Source organism: Stegodyphus dumicola, chromosome 2 (assembly GCF_044657685.1).
Source record: "Stegodyphus dumicola isolate Sdum_Otavi_A_Nest chromosome 2, ASM4465768v1".
Taxonomy (NCBI): Eukaryota; Metazoa; Arthropoda; class Arachnida; order Araneae; family Eresidae; genus Stegodyphus; species Stegodyphus dumicola.
In genome coordinates this window covers 283,168,949-283,186,817 of record NC_140769.1, presented here as the reverse complement: position 1 = coordinate 283,186,817, position 17,869 = coordinate 283,168,949, and the positions used below count along the sequence as shown (strand labels likewise).

The window sequence follows — 17,869 nt, the reverse complement described above, 5'->3', positions numbered from 1 at the left end:
TCAATGTTTGCGGAGCAGGTTTCACCATTCCTGGCTTTTAACACTACTACAGCGTGAGTTATTTTTTCTATGACATATGGATCTTCAAATCGTGGAAAAAATTTGGCAGTTTTATCTTCTGGTGCTGAAGAAAGTGAATGCTTAATTTTTAGTACTTCATCCCCTACTTTATAAGTTACTCCCCGTCGTTTCAAGTCATAATACAATTTTTGTTTTCTTTGTGCTACTTCCGTATTCTTTTTTGCTTCTTTTATTAGTTTTTCTATATCACCCATTTTAAATTCTGAGACTCTTTGTTGCACATAAAATAGTTTATCTAACGGTGTTATAACCTTTCTGCCTAGAAATAACTCAGCAGGAGTTTTGCCCGTTGTATCATGTTTTGCGGTCCTAAGGGCGAAAGCAAATTCATTGACATAGTTATCCCAGCTTTTATGAAAATTTTTAATATAACTACGGATAATTTTAATAACTACGGATAATTTAAATGACGTATGCCCAGGTTTTGGCACATGTCTTCAAATATATTACTTACAAATTGAGGACCATTATCCGATATAACTTTTAGGGGCGCCCCGTATTTTAAAATATATTTATTTGAAATAGAATCAGTAACTAATTTCGCGGAGGCTCGTTTTAAGGGAACAATTTCGGTCCACTTACTAAAATGATCAACCATAACAAGGAGATAGCGACTTTTATTTAACTGACTTTTTGGGAAAGGGCCCAATAAATCGATGCCAATTATTTCATTTGGAAATTCGGATTTAATACTATTTAGAAACCCGGCCGGGCGGAAATTAATATAATTAACTGCTTGACATGTTGGGCAGGATTGGACATAGCCCTTGTTAACTTTTGCAGTTCAGGAAAGTAGACTGCCTCGCGTACGCGTTGGATAGTTTTTCGAATACCAGCATGAGAAGCTAAAGGGCTGTCATGGAGCTTGTGCAGGATATTTAATCTAAGACTAGCTGGGATAACAGGTCGAAATTCGTTGTTGGAATTCGTAGTTTTTGTATAAAATAATAGACCATCTATTAGTTCGTAATGGGCCGCCCTATTTCTTATCGCCACAATATCTTGGTGGCTAAAATTTTCAGGATCCTTCAAATACTCATAAATACTTCCAAACTCAGGATCCTTACCCAGTTCGGTTATTACAGTTTCTCGGGAATTTATTGTACACGCTGTCAGCATTGCAACTTTTACGGTATTACCCTGTTCGTCTAATTTAATTCGTGACAGGGCATCTGCTACGATATTTTCCTTTCCGGGGGTATGCTTGATTACCAGATTATATTCTTGCAGCTTGAGTGCCCATCTTATTAACCTTGGGGATAAATTTTTCCCAGAGTACAATCTAGTTACCGCCGCATGATCAGAATATACTGTTATCGGCGCCTTTCCAAAATAGACTCGGAACTTTTGCACTGCTAACAGAACTGCAAGTGCCTCTCTCTCGGTCGCGGAATAGTTTCTTTGTGTTTGATTTAAAGTTCGGCTAAAAAATGCCACTGGCTGCTGATTTTGTGAAAGTACCGCTCCTACCGCATAATCCGAAGCATCCGCTGAAATTTCTAAATTTTCATCCTTTTCAGGAAATTTCAACACAGGGGCTTGCGTTAATGCTTGTTTTAATTTTTCAAAAGCACTATTGGCTTCGGCCGTCCACGAGAATCTTGCCTTTTTCCTTTTTAATTTTAACAATGGCTCAGCGATAGCCGCAAAATCTTTTATAAAGGACCTATAATATGAACAAAGTCCTAGAAAAGAAGAGAGCTTCTTTGCCGTGTTTGGAGTCTGATACTTTTGTACAGCGATTATTTTTGATTCATCTGTCTCGATCCCTTTTTGCGATATTTTGTAACCTAAATTCCTTGCCCACTGATTCGCTTTTTCTCCGTAGCCATGTGCTTGAGTTTGCTGTAGTCTTGGCATACCAAATTGGTTTCGCTGTTGATATTGGCGTCTTCTTTTGACGTCCGCCGTTCTTCTACTTTCAAACTGGATTGCTAGCTCAAATAATTTTTCCAGTGTAGTCGGATTTCTCAATTCAATAAAGTCTTGCACTTGGGGTAGTAACCTCGGCAAAATCACTTGAATTATTTCAGGATCCGGACGGTTTCCATACAAGAGCTTGAAAACGTGAATTTTTCTTAAAATAAAACTCGAGAGGTTTTCCATTCTTTGTTGATATATACTGAAAAGTTCTGTTTCTAATTTCGCACGATCCCTTACAACAGGGAAGGCTTTTAGTAGGGCAGTCTTGAAATTTTCGTAGGTATAGGTGGGACTTCCTGCTTGACCCAAGAGACTTCTGCCGATACATTTGAACCAGTTAAGCGCTTGGCCCCTCAAAGCGCTGGTAGCTAAGGTAACTTTTTGAAACTCGTGCACGGGGTAGAGCATGAAGTGGTCATCCAATTTTTCCAAAAAACTGGTTACCTGTGAGTTTCCATTAAACGTTGCTTCTGGTTTCATCGAAGCGCGCATGGTCTGGACAATGTACCCAAATCCTTCCAGGGCGGCAGCTGGCATTTCTGGATTCTGAGCTGTTTCTGCAGGCAGCACAGGTTCTTCTTGAAACTCGGCCATGGTTATTCTTCGTCGGGCGCCACTATCAGGTTCAGTGTTTCTTCTAACCTTCTTCGGAAACATACAATGACCTGACTAGAACAGAGAGCTTACTAAAGCTATGTTCACTAATTGTAGTAAGTAGACAGGATACAGACGAAGGGTATACAAAACCCTTTATTTTTTCTTTATGTACAATGACTTCCGTACTTTGGAATACAATGACCCTCCACTCGGAGTCTAACTTAAAAGATATCAAAATAAAACTAAACTCTAATTTAACTTTAGAATAAGATTGGCCTTATAATAACAGGAAGCGTATGTAGCACAGAGACTGTGAACACTACAATACGTTTAATTTATCAAGAGGATTAAAACCTCTGGCCTGGAAGGCAAGGTAGCAACTGCGTAACTTCTAAGGTAAGCGGCCTGCTTCGAACTCACGGCTTCCTCTCTTCTGCTTGGCAAAAAGGCCACACTTAAATACTTGGCGTTCGCCAGACAACTTTGCATAAACTCCTTCACGCTTATAATTCTGGCCGGAAGTAGAAAATAAGAAGTGATAGGAAAGATTTAAAATAAAATAAACGTTAGTAAAACTTAAGATCCTTACAACCTATCTGGTGGATCAAGTTAGGTTTTGCATTTCTTTTCTTAAATAACAATAAACTAATAATGGTTATAAAAAGGTAAAAGTACTTGTGTCAGGAGGAATGCGTCTAAGAGCAGGCAGATAAACCGCGAGCTCAGAGGCAACAGAAAAAAACTTAACAAACTCTCTAATGCGAAGTTACAATCTAAATCCTTTCAGACTTTTCCCCCTCTTTTTTTTATTTTTTTTTTTATTTTATATTTATTTATTTTTTTTTAAATAGTACCTTCTTGTTTTGAGTGCTGTGTTATTTTACATAGCCAAATAAAGTTGTCTACAAATTAAATTGTTTTAAAACATAGTTAAAATATTAACTGTCAGTTTTTATTAATATGGGAAAGGATTGATGGTAAGCATAACTAGAACTCATGAAGTTAAACTAGGATTTATTTATTTACATTGGAATGAAAAGAAAATTAAAAAGAATAATCATCAAAACATTTTGGACATATCTGTCCTCACTATCGTTCACATCTCATCTGGTCTGACCACACCTTAATCTAGATGGCGCTCTTACATAATTATAGTTACTGTTACAGTTCCCACATAATTCGCTAAACCGACATAGTCATCTGCCCTCAGATGACAAGAGCAAACAGTGAAATTTACCATATAAAATAAAGAAAAAATACTAATACTCTTAACCTATAAATGAAAATACTAAATTAATACAGATAAATGGAAATACTAAATTAAAGAGATAAATGAAAATAATATTCTATCTGTATCTTCTAATAACAGCACCTAAAAAAATAGAAAAAAGGTAATAGTTAGTAATCATAATCAAAGAAAAGATCGATAGGATTCAATGTCCAAAGGTGTAGATCAGTTCATATGAGTAACTGTCTATAAAACACTAAAGTTTAGGTAATATGTTCTGTTGAAGTCCAAGGTTTCATAAATTCAGTGCAAGTGCTTGTTTTCATGTGTCCATCGAAGAAACCACATTTTTCAACATCATAAGTGTTATTTGGCTTGATTTTTCACGATTTTATAAGGTCCGAGAAACTTGGGTTTCAGTTTAAGACCAGGTCTATATTGTGTGCACTTCATTGCCACTAGATCATGAAGTTGGAACTTCCAGTTCCAATGATTTTAAGAAAATATGTAGAATGGTCAAAAGCTATAAAAAGTTAACAACTAAGAAAACTGAACTAGAATATCATTCTGAAGGTACTGGGAAAAAAAATTAAAGTAAATATATTTATATGTAAAATGTTATAAAAGTGAATACCTCTATTTATTTATTGGCTAATAGAAATAAATTAAAAATTATTTAAAATGGCCTCAATTCATATACCGTCATGCCCACAAAAGACATGAAAGTTACAGCTCCCTTCAGAGACAGCTGTTTTTGAAGTAATCTGTAAAATTGTCATGTTATGGAGCAGAAGATCGCAGGTTCTGTCCTTACTAGGCCAGATGAACATGCACTTACCACCCTTTATTGTCAAACATTACGATTAATATAATTAAACAGACGAAGAGAGGAACTAGTTCACAATACTAATTATAGATGGTGCCACGAGACCGGAAAGATCAAAATTAACTTACGGCTGCATGATCTAAAACAACCTTCACTGTACATGTATTAAATCCTTGGAACTCGGGAGCTTGTTTTTGGTATGCTGGTAGATTAATTTTATGTCATTCATTATAAGTTTAGAATCCTTGTATACTGGAAAGGACAATTTGAAACATAAAATAAATCATTGGTGTTTTAAGCATCTTCATTTTCTCCTTTAAGACTGTTCGCCGGTCAAGTTGGCCTCCGACCAGGATGTTAGCCATACGGAGTTTAGATGTAGATATTAAATTAATTTTGTTTGTGTAAATTTTTTATATTTGCATAAAGATATATCAATATTGTAATGTGTACTTTGTAGAAATAGGTATGAAATTGATTATTTTTTTGGCAGGTTAACAAGCACCATTCCCATTTATTGAATTACATAATTTTTTTACGAATCACTCCATTCCTGCCTAACTGGTTTATCAACATAACTTCTCCTGTCATTGGTGTTCCTGCTTTACCTTTCATACTTGGAACATTCATTGGTATGTAAATGTTTTGCTTTTTATTTTAAGTATTTAGCATGCCTTCATTTAAATGTGGTAGAGAAGATGCTGACTACATTATGAAGCTGTGACTGCAGGGCTATGCAGTTTATAGAATGGTTGCATGCATACTTGTATTCAAATAATTGCATCTTGAGGCCAGTCTTATGAACAGGACATGAGGACAACCAGCCTATGACTATAGTTCGACCACGTTAACCGTGACTATGAGCTCAAGCATGCATGTGCCATTTGGACTGATTTATTCTCAAAATAGGGTTGATGGAATCACATTGTAGGATTTTTTTCCATGTTTATTTCCACACCGTTCAGAGTGAATAGATACAGTAAGACCGCGCTTAATGAGGGGGATACGTTCCATCAAAGTAATGCGAAACAGCGCTAAACGAGGCTATCTTAACATGTAAATAATGGGGTTAAGGGAAGATGGATAGAAAATTGGTTAGGTATTGAATTTAATAATATTTTTTTAATAAAAATAAAACCAAACATTTATTTCTTACAAAAATAAAAACAATATAAACAAATATACTTATAAAAACAAATAAAATTCTTAGTCAGATCATTTAGTCTATTCTGTGTTTCCAATTTTCTGCCTTTTTGTCAAGAAAGCATTATGATAGATTGGTTTAATAGCATATTGTGTTCGATTTCGTCGTCAATCCATATAGTCGTTTTTCCATTTCCTCTATAATATTATTTCTAGAATGGGTAATTCTAGTTGCAGAGCTTGACGTAGTTGCAGTTGCTGATGACAGTATTTTTTCTTTATTCTTAAGAATTGTCCTTATTGTTGAAGTTGCCAAATTGAATGCAGCACTAATTTGAGAGTGATGTTCACCAGAATCTAATCTTCTAATCACTTACATTTTAGTTTCCAGTGAAATGCTTTTTTTTCTGGTTGCTTTCTTTTCTTGTTTTTTATTATCCCCCATGCTAAAAACTAAAGATCATAATATTTGTCATTGTATTAATCATTATAGTGTTATATAAATTTATACTTACAATAATGTCAACAAATATTTCAAATGATAAAAATGCGTCCGTACAGCACGAGAAGAAACACAACTACACAAGTCCGTACAGCACAAGAAGAAACATAACTACTCTGTTTCAGATATGTTATTTGGAAACCTAGCGCTGCGCACAATTTTGGGGAATCCCCGTATTGAAATAAAAGAGCGCTAAACCGAAACAGCGTTAAATGCAGTCTTACTGTATAAGTAATCTAAGTTGTTATACTGAAAACTTGTTGACTAGTTTCGTTTTACTACAAAAAAAATTCTGTTAGAGAATATAGTTCCATGAGTTTTAGTGACTTTATCTTTAAAAATAAGTGATAAAACACGGATTGTTCAAATTAAATTAATTCATAAAATATATTTTAAAAATATTCAACATCCTTGGTTTCCTGGATGCGAATCGTAGCATTTATTTCTGTAAATACTAAAAAAGAAAGAAAAAAACCATGGCCACGAAAGACGATTGATGACAGCGTCACCCGATGACCACCTGCCATATAAATTCCCTCTTTCCGGCGAAGAGGGAAATTTTACATTGTCAGGATTTCTGTTTCTTCTAATAGCCTTTGGAAACATCACTGGAGTCCTGAGTAGGAACTGGGAGTTTACCCAAAACTATGTTTGTGAGAGCGTAGATACAGTACAAATGCGAAAAATTAAAATTATGCTTTATTTCTCACAGTGTACAGCCGATCACGCCTTCAGGATACAAAGACCAGCACTTATGGTCTCAAACATAGAAAATAAGAAATAGAACTAACTTAACTAAATAAGAACTAAGAGACTTTACAAAGACTAGTAACGTGAAGATTGGCCTTTTAAACTTTATGTATGTAGTGAGCAGAATGCGGGAAACTACAATACGTCTTCAACTATCAAAGAGAACTAAGTTCTGGCCTCAAAGGCAGACAGGAATCGACCGGAAAGTGTGTGCATGGCAAGGAAGCAAGAAGTCTCTCTCTCTCTTAGCTAAAAGCCATAACTTAAATACTTAACAGTTTGCAAGCGCATAACCAAATCTGTTCGCATTTATTCTGGTCAGAAATAGAAAATAAAATAAACATTAGTAAAACTTAAAATCCTTACAACATGACCACTCACCTCGTGGCACATAACTAATGCCCCCTTTTGGACAATGTTATGTGTTTTGGCAAAATGGGCTGCATTTAAGATGGTCGAACTATATCAGTCTAGACCAGGGGTCGGCAACCTTTTGAATAGGAAGAGTAAAAAATTACAGTTTACAAAATTTCAAAGTTTTTAAAGAGTCACAAAATTTTTTATTGCCAACAATAAATAGTACTCGCATAAATAAAGTTTTTTGATTAAAAAAAAACAAAAAAACTAATATATTTATTCATAAGAAAAAAATCTATTTATTCATATATAAATAGTGTTTTTCACAACAAATTAGATAATATATATAGGGCATTATTAGATAATTACTTATTATTTAAGTAAAAAATTAAAACAATTAAATATTTACTTACAACACTAACTTGTACTTCAATAACAAACAACTGAGCAAACAAATTCAGTGGGAGTGATGGCTTTGGTTATTCAAGTAGAAAATTTAAACTTTACTAAACAATGTAACTTGTACTTAAAAAAAAAATAAATAAATAATATATATATATATATATATAACATACATTTGAGCAAACAAATTCAGTGAGAGTGTTGGCTTTGCATGGTTTTAGAAAGTTTGGATAAATTTGGCTCATAACTTGTTTTAAGTTTCAAACACAACTCTAAATTTTTATCTGTTAGTTGGCTTCTTACTGTACTTTTAATATATTCATGCAAGAGAATGCTTGCTCGCTGGAATACATCGATCCAATAGTCAGCACTCCAAATGCCAACTTCTTCACCTCACTGTAGCAATCTGGAAGACTATTCCATGCGTCGAATATAAGTGCCTCAACTCGCGGCATTTCTTTTAAAGCTTTTTGTTGCATTACGTACTTATATTTCTGGACCTCCAACTCTTCCAACTTGCTTTTCGTCTCTGTAAATTTTCCACTCCTCAAAGCTTTACTTTTTAAATCGATCAATTGCAATTCTAGAGATCCAATATCAATTCCAAATGGCTCAATGTGGATTTCGTTACTATTTGTGTTGAGAGGATTTACTATGAATGCTAGAGTGATTTTGTTGGTTTTGAATTGCTCAAATCTGTCAGCAAATTCATCTTTAAATTTTTTTATAACTGTGCTGAAGTAATTCGTGTCAACAGTTGCACTGGTTTTATCACGATATTGCTTTAGAAATTGAAAATGAAGTAATTTGCCGCTCTGAATATCTTCTGCAAAAAGAATTAATTTTTCTTCAAAACAAAGCAATTCTTCTACCAAAACATAGGCTGGGTTTCCCTTTCCTTGCAGTTTTAGATTCAGCTCATTTAATTTCGCTATGACATCTACCATAAAGTAAAATTGTTTCAATCATTTGTCGTTCTCTAATTTAGAAATGTATTTATTTCATTTAAGCACAAAGCAGAACGTTTCAACACCTTTCCTTTCAAAAGCAATCGCACTTTATTGTGAAGAAGGAGGTCAGAATACTGAGTCTCAATTTCGTTTAAGAATTCTTTAAACAGACGATGGTAGAGTGCTTTTGACAAGATGCTGTTAAGAATCTTGATTACCAAATTCATGACCTCAAGTATTTCGGCCAGAAATGTTTGGACACAAAGCGCTTCTTGGTGTATTATGCTGTGAAACGTAAGAATTTTGTGGTTTATTTTGCTCTGAAGAATCGTTGTTGCCCATTTACATTGTATCTTTTCCTGTCATACTTCTGGCTCCATCGGTTGCTATTGAAACGATTTTATTTAAATCAATCTTATTGTCTTCAATGCATTTTTGCAAGGCATTTGCTATATCTTCCTCTCTATTTTGTCCTGAGAGCGGTAGCAATCCTACACCTGACACAATACCTGATAAAAAGGGCAACTTGTGTCGTGTATTTTATGTCACAAGACTTATCTATAGCAAGTAATAAGGCAGAAGAAAGTTGAATATCTTCCACCTGTAAATATGTTACAATTGAAGGCATTTTAGATATTCTATCTTGTACTGTTTTAGCAGATAGTGGCAGATCTTTGATTTTTTTCAAGATTTCTGGTTTGTTTTTGAAATCACAAAACAGTTCTTCAGATGCAGGTATGAAGCAATCTTTGACATATTCACCATCTGTGAATGGTTTGCCTTTTTTTGCAATTTCTAATGATACTGCGAAGCTTGCCAGATTAACATTACTTGTGGATTGCATCCAGTTACTTAAGGCCAGTTTATATCTGTCAAAGCAGCTCGTAGCGAGCCGCTTGTCCAGGCGTTTCGAACCGAGTGAACAGACCTGTACTCTGATAGATTGTTTACACCAATCAGAGTGGACTGATATCTTGCCTCCGTTTGTTTACGAAATGGATACCGATGTCGCAGCTGCAGGAAAGAATATGCATTGAACATACATAGATGTTCTTAGGCTGCAGTTCTTGAAGTCTGCGAAGCAGTTTCAAACGAATTAATTTCTGCTCTTGGGAGGAAAAAAAAAAAAAAGAAGAAGAAAAATGGGTACATGGTTGGGTAGCTTGCCACGATGAATTAGGAGTATCAAATGAACTATTAAATGAATTTCGGACGAAAATGTCCAAAGTTACAAAAACGTTATTGCATATCAGATACAAGAATTTAAAAGAAACTCAGTTTGAGAGAAGTTATTTAGTCAACTGTGGTTACTGAAATTCAAATTAACAAAGTTTTTCTACTATATACAACTGTTTATTTACATCTAATTAATCATTTACAAAATAATGTAAAAGTAATAATGTGTTTTATTATTTATTAATAGAAAGAATATAGTATTTATTTATCCAGAATCCACAGAATCAGTAGCTCTCTGTGCATGAATTAATTATGCAGAGTTCTAACTGGAACTGTGTTATTTCTAGAGAAGAATGCAAAATTAACACATGGAATATTTATTCAACTCTACCATTAACACGACAGAAGTAAACTGTATAATATCTACTTAATTATTCAGAAAATCTTAAATAAATAAAAAGTAGCAAAAAACTTGGGAGCATTACATATATTACCACAGGTAAAAGAATATATATATTATGACATAGTTCCAACAGGAAGATATTTATCCAAATTGTTACTTTTGGATCCTACTGAAATTGTGTTTCTGGACAACACACAAAGTGATATCAACAAAATTAATAATGGTTAAATATAGTGATTATACTTTACTTTTAAAATGCTAAAACGGATAGTTTAAGAAGATTAGAATTCATCTAGCATAATTTGTATAAACCTTAATACACCTTCAGTACTTGCACTCACACATCCAAGCTGAACATGTTTCACATCCAAGCTGAATTGTAACGAATTATAGCCCAGAATGTTTTTATATGAAGCAAGAAATTTAAATATCCCCAATAAAACAGATCTACATATCTTTTTCATAATTCCATTTTTATTTTTATAGTTTATAATATCATATATTTATTGCATCCTCATGTAGGGATGCTTGTAGAAAAATGAATATAAGCTCACATAATTATAGAATTAAAACACTTCATAAGGTGCGTATGCATTAAAAAATGCCATGGTTTAGCTATCGCTTAATCTCGGCATTATAGAACTCACTGTCACGAGGTCCCGGTGAACGCTGCTCGGAGAGATTTTTCAACAGGTTCAAAGTAGAAACGGAAGCTCTGACTCATCTCCCCTACATTTCTACTCCGTCAAAGTGAGCGTTTACATTGTCAAAGTAATCATAAGGAGCGACTCGCTCCGAGCCGCTCTGACAGCTGTAAACTGACCTTTAACATGGAACTTGATTGCTGTTTTTGTTTTTGGAGCTCGTCGACAGCTTTTTTTTTCGTTCTTCGCTGGCTGGATATTTACTAGCAAACTGAGTATGTTTTTTAGTGAAGTGTCTCTCTAAATTTGATTTCTTATTGTGTGCAAGTTTTTTGTGACAAATGAGACAAGTCGGAAGGCCATCTGAGTTGCATATGAAAGCGAACGAGTGCATCCAATCCCGATTGAATTCTCGATGCTCTTCTTCAGTTCTTCTCTTTTTTTGGGGTGGGGGGGATAAAATAAATAATAGTTGCGTATGGAACTGAAGAGCCGCAGCTTCAGATCCAAAGAGCCACATATGGCTCACGAGCTGCAGGTTGTCGACCCCTGGTCTAGACCAATGTTTTTCAACCTTTTTTTGCCCCATGAACTCAGTCCTTTCACCACTGCTAGATCATCCCTCTTCTTCTTTCCAAAATTGAAAATATAAATTAAACAACAAAAAGTACAGCATCTGAAGATGATGGTTCGGTAAAACCATTGAAACTAGTCCTGTGAAAATTGGAAAACATAACGCTGATATTTGTTGTTTGACTTCTAAATTAATACTTCTTTGATACTTTTATATTAGATGTAGTAAACGTTTAAAAAATATGTCAAATTTAAAAACATGTAATTTTCATATGTAAAACAGTAATTATCTGAATACAATCAGGGGTAAGTTAAGCCAGTTGGGAGCCCCTGGAGGTAAAATTTTTGGAACTCCTAAGAGGGTATTTGTGTACTTGTATGCTCAAAATACATTTAATTATGATCTAATATTTTATATTACTTCTTCTGCATATCAAGACCAAAATGCATAAAAATTAAATTTAAAAAAATCAAACATTTTTATGCAATATTTTCTAATTGAAATAATTGATTGTAAAATTAGATGCCTGTCAAATAGCAGGTTTAATAAATTTTTTCCTTGCTTTCTTTCTAGCGAATTCCTTAGTTATTTTCAAAGTTTAAAGCTTCTTGTTGCATATATATTAGGGCATACAGTTTAATCTTTCTTCTAACATCGTATTTCTTAAAATAGTTTTTTAATCTTTTTTAAGATAGAGGTAGGCCATTCTCCATTTGGAAAATGGAATAATAATAAAAAGAAATTATTTAAATAATTTTTACAGTAGAAACAAATTAGTTATATTTTTCTTGGAGCGTGATATACTTATGTGTCAGAAATTGATACCGTTTTATCTGCTGAATATTCCAAAACCTTAATCATCAAAATGCATAACATGTGCATAGTTTTTTTTTTAATCTGTCTTAACTTTTTGTGTGACTTTTTTAAATTTAGAAAATTTAAATTGAAGAATATTTTAAAATTTTTTATGTTGTTCTTATACACTTCATTTGTATATTTGATAAAAATATATTTACTGCTGCCCCTTGGCGAAAATTGGTGGTACATGGACACCGAGTTTGTCCAATTCTTTTAACTTATTTTGGCTTTGCGTAGTGGCGAATTTTGGCAAAAAAATCACCGCTATACAGAGCCAAAATAACAAGTCAAATAATTGCATAAACGAGGTATCCATGTACACATTGATCTACTTAAAAGAAACATCACAGAATTGCACAAACTCGGCATTGCACACTCTCTTGACGTTGCTCATGTACATATTGCTTTTCACTTAAAAAGTTAAAGAAGCAGCCAGTTCTACACTAGAGCCAAACAAAAAATGTATAATCTCAATGAATTGCATTTTAAATCAAACAGTGAAATAACATAAAAAAGGAAATTCATCTTATAGCATCTAAGCACTACACAAAGGAAATATCTTCTTACCTTATTACCATGTGTTCAGTTTGTGGCACACAAAATTCGTTAACAGTATCCAAAAACTTTCCTCACATGTTCCTTTTCTAATGGAATGCTTTATATGGTGAACATTTGAACCTTTCTTGCGACAAACACATTCAAAGTCATCTGAACGATCTTTACGTTCGACCATACGCATTTCCTTCATACAAATAGGACGCTTATAATTCTGTTGAATTATATCCAACAAAGTTTCTTTCTTCTGTCCTCAACTATTTCCACTCTCCACTCTCTTGTTCACCTTCCACTCTCTTGTTTTATACCAATAAACTCCCACAATACCACCGTCAGCCATTTTATGATTAACAGCACACAATACACAGTGTACTTCCTAACTGACATCCAACATATATTTCTCCATTAGTCAAATTCACCACAATCACGTAATCATATAAAGTATTTCTGCTGCCTTCTTAGCAGGCCTTCGGGGTGTAATGGTCTGCACGTTAGGCACATATTCAAGAGGTCTATGGTTCGATTCCCAGCAAGGGCATTGCTCATTTTTCATCACTCCAAAAATTACCTAATGTCTTTACAGTGGCACCCGAAGGGTGGTGGATGATGATTTTCCACACCCAGGATTTGGTGATTGGGTCCCCTAAAATCCCAGTCGCCCCCCCTTAAAAGTGGGAGCATAAAGGTATTTCTCCCGCCTTCTTTGTGTGCCTTCATGGTGTAAAGGTGTGCATGTGCACGCTAGAGGTCCGTGGTTCGATTCCCGGCAAGGACGTTGATCATTTTTCACATCTCCTGTTTTCAAAATAACCTAATGACTCAACCAATCATGTCATAATAGTATTCCCATAACATTCAGCTACTCAGGTTACCATACCTGAAATAACAACTTGGCGACAAATGAAACAACAACTTGCTGATAAACAATCTAAGGGGCACCCTTAAATATAGGCAAACCCTACATTTAAAATATATATTTATGATGGCTAAAATTGGTTTAGGGAAGTTTATTGTTTTAATATTAACGAATTTTTAATATGATGAGTAAATGTTTAACCTGTTTTTTTCTTTAAGGTGTGGCTCCACCTTCTTTTGTTATGATTCAAGCTGGTACTACACTTCATCAACTGACTTCATCAAAAGATGCTATATCGCTACAGTCAATTATAATTTTAAGTCTGTTTGCAATTCTGTCTTTATTACCTATCCTATTCAAAAAGAAACTACGTGAAAAACTAGATTAGTTAATTTAAAAAAAGGTTAAGGAAATTATAAGTGACCATATGACATTTTAGTTTTCCATTTTATCTTTACCAGTTTTGCTATTTAGAGGGAACAATTTAATTTTTTTATGAAACTTTGTATTAAAGCTTTTCGAGAGAAATGTGGTAGCACCGTATGTTTCACTAATAATATGAAAATAAACATTCAACTAGAAAATATTAAATACCTCCGTATAGACTTTCACTCTATTATTTGAAAACCAAATACTTCTGCATTTAGAATTTCTAAAAGATAAGATCAATGGACTCAGTTTGTATCATAAATAACATACTTCTTTTCTTGTTATAGTTGAAAGATGTATTTATTGTTTAAGTGTTTTTACACATATAGTATATAAGGAATAAAATGTTATAAATTTGAATATTTTTATGTTATACTTTATAGTAAAAACCTAAGGTCTTTGAATCACAAGAGACTGTCTGTATAGGAGAAAAGATTTGTTAAATAGTTTAAAGTGGGGATAGTGGACTTAATTTTTTTTTTTTTTTTTTGTTTGTTTGTTTGTTTAAGTTTTATTTTTTTTTTAACATAAACACTTTGTACATCTTATAACATCAGTTTTATGTATGTATAAAAAACTCATTTTAAAAAATAAGAGATTATTTAAAATAATATTTGCACTCTTAATTTTCAATATTTTATTCTAATTTTTGCATTAAAATGCTTAAAAAGCCTTGACAAAAGCATTTGCGTATCAGTTAGTGAATCTGACTAATAGTAAATTTTGAAAAATTATGCAAACTCGAACCAAACTTTGACAGAAATTTCACATTTTGTTTAATGTTACCACAAGTTTAAATTTTTAATAAACTTACACTCAAAAATACATATATACATGTACTGTAGCATGTAACAAGGTACTTTTTCCAACTATGATTCATTTTTAACAAAAAATGAGATACAAGGAGCATTTTCAAAACATATGAACTGCAAAAAGAATTTGCTTTGAAAACATACTTCTAAAGTTTTTCTTCAAATTTACGTTTAATTATTCGTAAATTGTAAACTTTAGGTACCATTTTTATATCATTTAAATATTTTTAATTGTGTAATATTAAATATAATAAATATGTTATCACAGTTAGCTATATGATTCGAAGATATAGGTAGAAACAATTTAATTGATTATATCCAATGAAATTTTTGAAATTCACGCACACTACGAGATTTACTTTCATTTGTTACATTGAAATTATATCTTTTAGTTTTTAACAGTATTTTTGCTATTTCTTCTCCCCCTCTTGTGCATGAAAACTTTTTTTAATTATTTATTTATTTTGGTTTGTTTATTTCAAGGGATGCTTCAGGCTTTTTTACTATGAATAGGGAAAGTGAGTTTGTTTCTTCCTGTTCTTTGCATAAAATATTTATGCATCAAAAGTTAAACTCGTTTATTTCTCACAATACCGGCATTTTTAGCCTTCTTTGATTAAAAAAAAAGGGCGCTTCTTTGGGGCAATTTTTCCAAATTATGAATACAAAAAAATGTCAATTAAATTGACATTTTGTGTTTTACCAGAAATACATCTGCTATGCTTGATAATTTAGTAATATCTGAGAAAGAACACTCTCAGGTACTTTTTTTTTCTGCGACTTTTTGTAATTTTGGCTGCTTTTCATTTGCTGCGGTACATTGATAAAAGTGCCATGACAAAGCACAAGTAGAACATTTCAGATGTTTTGGTGAAAGATCAGTAGACAAACAGTGTCATAAACTTTTGAGTTGCTCCAACAGAATAGATTTCATTTTGTCTATATCAGGTAACCCTTTACGGCTTTTCTGTTGTAATATATTAATTTTACATTGTAGCTTCCTTCAGATTACCTCATTTTGAAAACTCTTGATTCAAAGTTTTCAGTATTTTAGTCCAAGAAACTATACTTTAAAAGTGTCCAGCAGGATGTAACAGTATAAACCTCTGTAGAATTTTTCATAAACTAATGGGATCAGAAATAGAAAACCCTTTATAAATACTAAATAAATTGTAACAGTCAAATAGCAGATCAGCTCAAATTGTAATAGTCAAATAGCAGAAAATACAATAAAATGTAATTTTGCCAGAATTACAAAGAAATCAATATATAAATAGATGGTAGATGTCTCTTGAAATTCATTTTTTGACAATTTCTCTGAATTTTAAAGGTTTATATTCTTTAAAAATTAGAACTTTTTTTTTTTTTTTTTTTTTTTTTCATACAATGTAATTAAATATGTTGAATGTTGTAAGGACAAAGGGAAAAAATTAAAATTTTGGTTGATTTGTAGTTATTTAAATGTCCACTCTCCCCTTAAAGTAAATAGTGAAAATGAATACAAGATAGTTTCAAGCTTCTAAATGTTTGATTTCGCATCAATATTTTTGTTAACTATTTCTAACATTATTACTTTTCAACTTCATAGTCAAGACTTGTTTTTTGTCTCTGTTTATATGATTTCAGAAAATGGGTGTTGTATAAAAATGCAGCTGTGCAGAAGTTACGTGTACAGTCATATAGTATGAGTCTCTTTTGTAACAGTTGGATAGAGCAATTTTTAATCATTTTGAGAAAGTTTTCTTCCATCAGATTTCTTTCCAGGTGTAGAAATTCTTCATCTGTCAGTGTTGTCTTAAATATTGTTTATTGTATTCATATATTTTTTTCTGTAGATAAAAAAATACAATAAAAAATATCAGTGTTACCTTTGAAAAGTTTTTGATAGTGTATTTATTTTTTTTTATTGTTAGAATTTATATCTTCAGTGAATAAAATATTAAGCTTTGAACCATTCTAAAGTCATTGCTGTTATTATTTGATTTTCTAAATCGCTTAAAGCAGTAATAGTTAAATTTAAATCTTTTATCCTTATATGCATGTGTGTATATATATATATATAATTTATTTCTTAAACAGTATTGATTAATTGATTATATTATCTCCTGAGTTTAATTAAAGTAGAATTATTTTAAAAGTGTGCATCCATACTGGTAAGTTATATTTTGAAAGATGTTTTGAAGTAATTTGAAAGCAAAATATTAATAATGTTTTAACGGGGACTGGAGTTAAATCATCATGAAGAATAATATTTCAATTGTAAAAGGAAAAATTAAAATTAAAACGTGTAATCATTGTCATTGATCGGAAATTAGTTGACTTTTCAAGGGGAACAAACCAACTCCCGTTCAATGAACAATAATTGATAAAAATACGTAAATACGAAAGAGTTTCGTCTTTACTCGAGTTATAAGTTAAAGCCAAACAGGCAATTCTAGTCAGGCCAAATATTTCCGCGAATAGTAGGAATTATGAACCAATGCTGATACTCAAAGAACTTATTCTTATGAAGCATTTTAGTCAATTCAATTTGGAGTAAAAATCAATTACTGTAGAGAAATCCAATAAAACTCGAGTAACCGTCCCCGACACTTTCATGTTTATGCATTTGAGTACTATATTATTTGTAGAAATTAAACATTGGAAATTGTCATTATGAAATTGAATTCAAAGTAAAGTTGAAATAAACATAGAAGATTATAAAAAAGATAAATAATGCAAACTTTGTAAAAACCAAATCAAAGAAAATATAAAAATAATATAGAAAATAATATAAAAAAAAATTTTTAATAAAAAGTTAAGC

The 17,869-nt window shown here is 32.4% G+C and overlaps 1 protein-coding gene across 1 annotated transcript in view; it reads left to right on the top strand.

Moving 5' to 3' along the window:
- stas (Transmembrane protein stas) overlaps window positions 1-16,943 on the top strand; it is a 49,722-nt gene extending 32,779 nt beyond the window's left edge. Inside the window, exons 6-7 of the mRNA XM_085812227.1 lie at window positions 5,149-5,287; window positions 14,044-16,943. Of these exons, the coding sequence (XP_085668353.1) occupies window positions 5,149-5,287; window positions 14,044-14,213 (309 nt within the window). The 3' untranslated portion in view covers window positions 14,214-16,943. The remainder of the gene's footprint in view (window positions 1-5,148; window positions 5,288-14,043) is intronic.
- The last annotated feature ends 926 nt before the right edge of the window (window positions 16,944-17,869 follow it).